General features: G+C 57.4%; 1 protein-coding gene across 1 annotated transcript; it reads right to left on the reverse strand.

Moving 5' to 3' along the window:
- Positions 1 to 643: 643 nt before the first annotated feature.
- LOC103798349 (zona pellucida sperm-binding protein 4-like) lies at positions 644 to 1813 on the reverse strand (the record flags this gene model as incomplete). Its single annotated transcript, XM_009070604.1, has 4 exons — positions 644 to 756; positions 836 to 920; positions 1399 to 1549; positions 1624 to 1813. Coding segments are annotated over 4 exons (539 nt in total), but the record flags the coding sequence as incomplete, so codon positions are not given.
- Positions 1814 to 1870: the final 57 nt, after the last annotated feature.

Consider the following 1870-nt stretch of genomic DNA (forward strand, 5'->3'; position numbering starts at 1 on the left):
CCCTGGATGTGGGGCTGGAATCTTGCTGGGATTTGGGGTGGGAGGTGGGTGGAATTATCCAAAGTGGGGTTATCCATGTGGGATTATCAGGCTCTCCTCGTCGTAGCTGTGGATGCAGGGGAAGTTCGATGTGGCCTTCCCCGTGCTCCTTGAATTTCTTGGTTAGTTTTTTTCCCCAGTTCCATGTGTTTTCTGCCTTTAGATTGTTTTGTGCTTGTAACTGGTGGGACAAAACACTCTGGTCCCGATGTTGCTGGAAGTTGGAGGCTGGGATTTATGGAAGGAGGGAGGGGAGGGAAGACCGTGCAGGTTTTGTAAGCAGTTTCCTTATGGAAATAAAAACTCATTCCCTGTCATCCCATTGAGAGAAGACTCATGTGAAGGGCTCGGAGGGGGAGCAGGGTGGGATTTGGGGAGCTGTGGGTGCTTCCAGCCCAGGAATGGGAACAAGGAACCCTCCATCCTCCCACTTCCCAGGATAAAACACTCCTTGAGCTGTGCTCTGCACTGGTTTATTTTCCAGCTCCCCAGGAGATGTCCAACAGTGTCTAGGTGGAAGGAGCTGGGAAGAGGAGGAGTTAGAGCTGGAATGAAGGTGTTTTGACGATGAAAGGGTGTTTAGGGAGCAGCGGGCACTCAGTCCTCAGCCTCTCCCCTGAGCTCCTCCCTTGGGCACCTTGGGGAACACAACACGTCCCTGCGAGATGACTGTCCCCACACTGCCACCTGTCCTCTCCTTCAGGGACCGACGTGCTCCTGTGGGGACAAGGGGTTGGCATGGGAACTGGAAGGCAGCTGGATGTCCCCCCAGAACCCTGGGGACACCCACACTTACGTGAGGGCACTCCCAGCTGGCACGAGGGCCGGCAGGGCTCGGGCTGGGCCAGGTGGCACACGGAAGCACTGCAGGAGATGTACACCTGAGAGAGGCACAGTGGGGACAGCATCAGCTGGCGACCCCCAACATGAGGCTTCAAGCCTTGAGGAACCCCCAAAAGCTGGGTCAGCATCAACTGGGGATCCCCAGAAAAGGAGCTCCAAGCCTTGAAGAACCCCCAAAAGCAGCCACAGCTGGACCAACATCAGCTGGGGACCCCTGAGAGCAGCCACAGCTGGGCCAGCATCAGCTGGGGATCCCTCAAAATGGGGGTCCAGTCCTTGAGAAACCTCCCAGAAGCAGCCACAAGGGGGATAACCATCTGGGGACCCTCACAAAGGGGCTTCAAGCGTTGAGGAGCCCCCAAAATCCACATGGTCTCCATGATGGTGTGTCATGGTGTGACACCATAGGTAGCTGGTGGTGGAGTTGGTGCCAAGGTAGGTTTGGGGGGGTTGGAATGGTTTTTTTCAACATTGTGGGGTTCAGGGGCTCCCCCAACCCCATGACCCCCCTCTGACCTCTCCCTCCAGCACAGCCATGGCAGGAGGATCCACAAAGGTGAAGGTAGAGATGACAAAGCGCTGATAGTGGCTGGGGAAGGGCAGCTGTGGTGAGGCAGGGCCCACAGGCACCAGCTGTGTCCTGTAGTTGTCTCCCTCAAAGGGACACCTGGATGTGTGACAAGCACCCTGTGTTGGCACAGGTGACCCCCTCACCTCCATCCCCTCACCCCCCATCCTCACCCGTCCACCAGGATGGGCCACTGGGGCTGGGACGTGGCGTCAGGGCTGGGAGAGGCCCAGCAGTGGTGCAGGCCCAGCACCAATGTGGGTTCTGTCTTCTGCACCAGCCGAACCTCCACAAATATGGGGTCCCTGAGCACCCTCACTAAGGGAAAGTCGGCCACAGGGTGGTAGGAGCTGTAGGATTCATCTGTGGGAATGTTGGGAAGGGATGAGTGTGATGAAGGGGCATGGGGAAAGGGGGGAC

Source organism: Acanthisitta chloris, unplaced genomic scaffold, assembly GCF_000695815.1.
Source record: "Acanthisitta chloris isolate BGI_N310 unplaced genomic scaffold, ASM69581v1 scaffold21112, whole genome shotgun sequence".
In the NCBI taxonomy this organism is placed as follows: Eukaryota; Metazoa; Chordata; class Aves; order Passeriformes; family Acanthisittidae; genus Acanthisitta; species Acanthisitta chloris.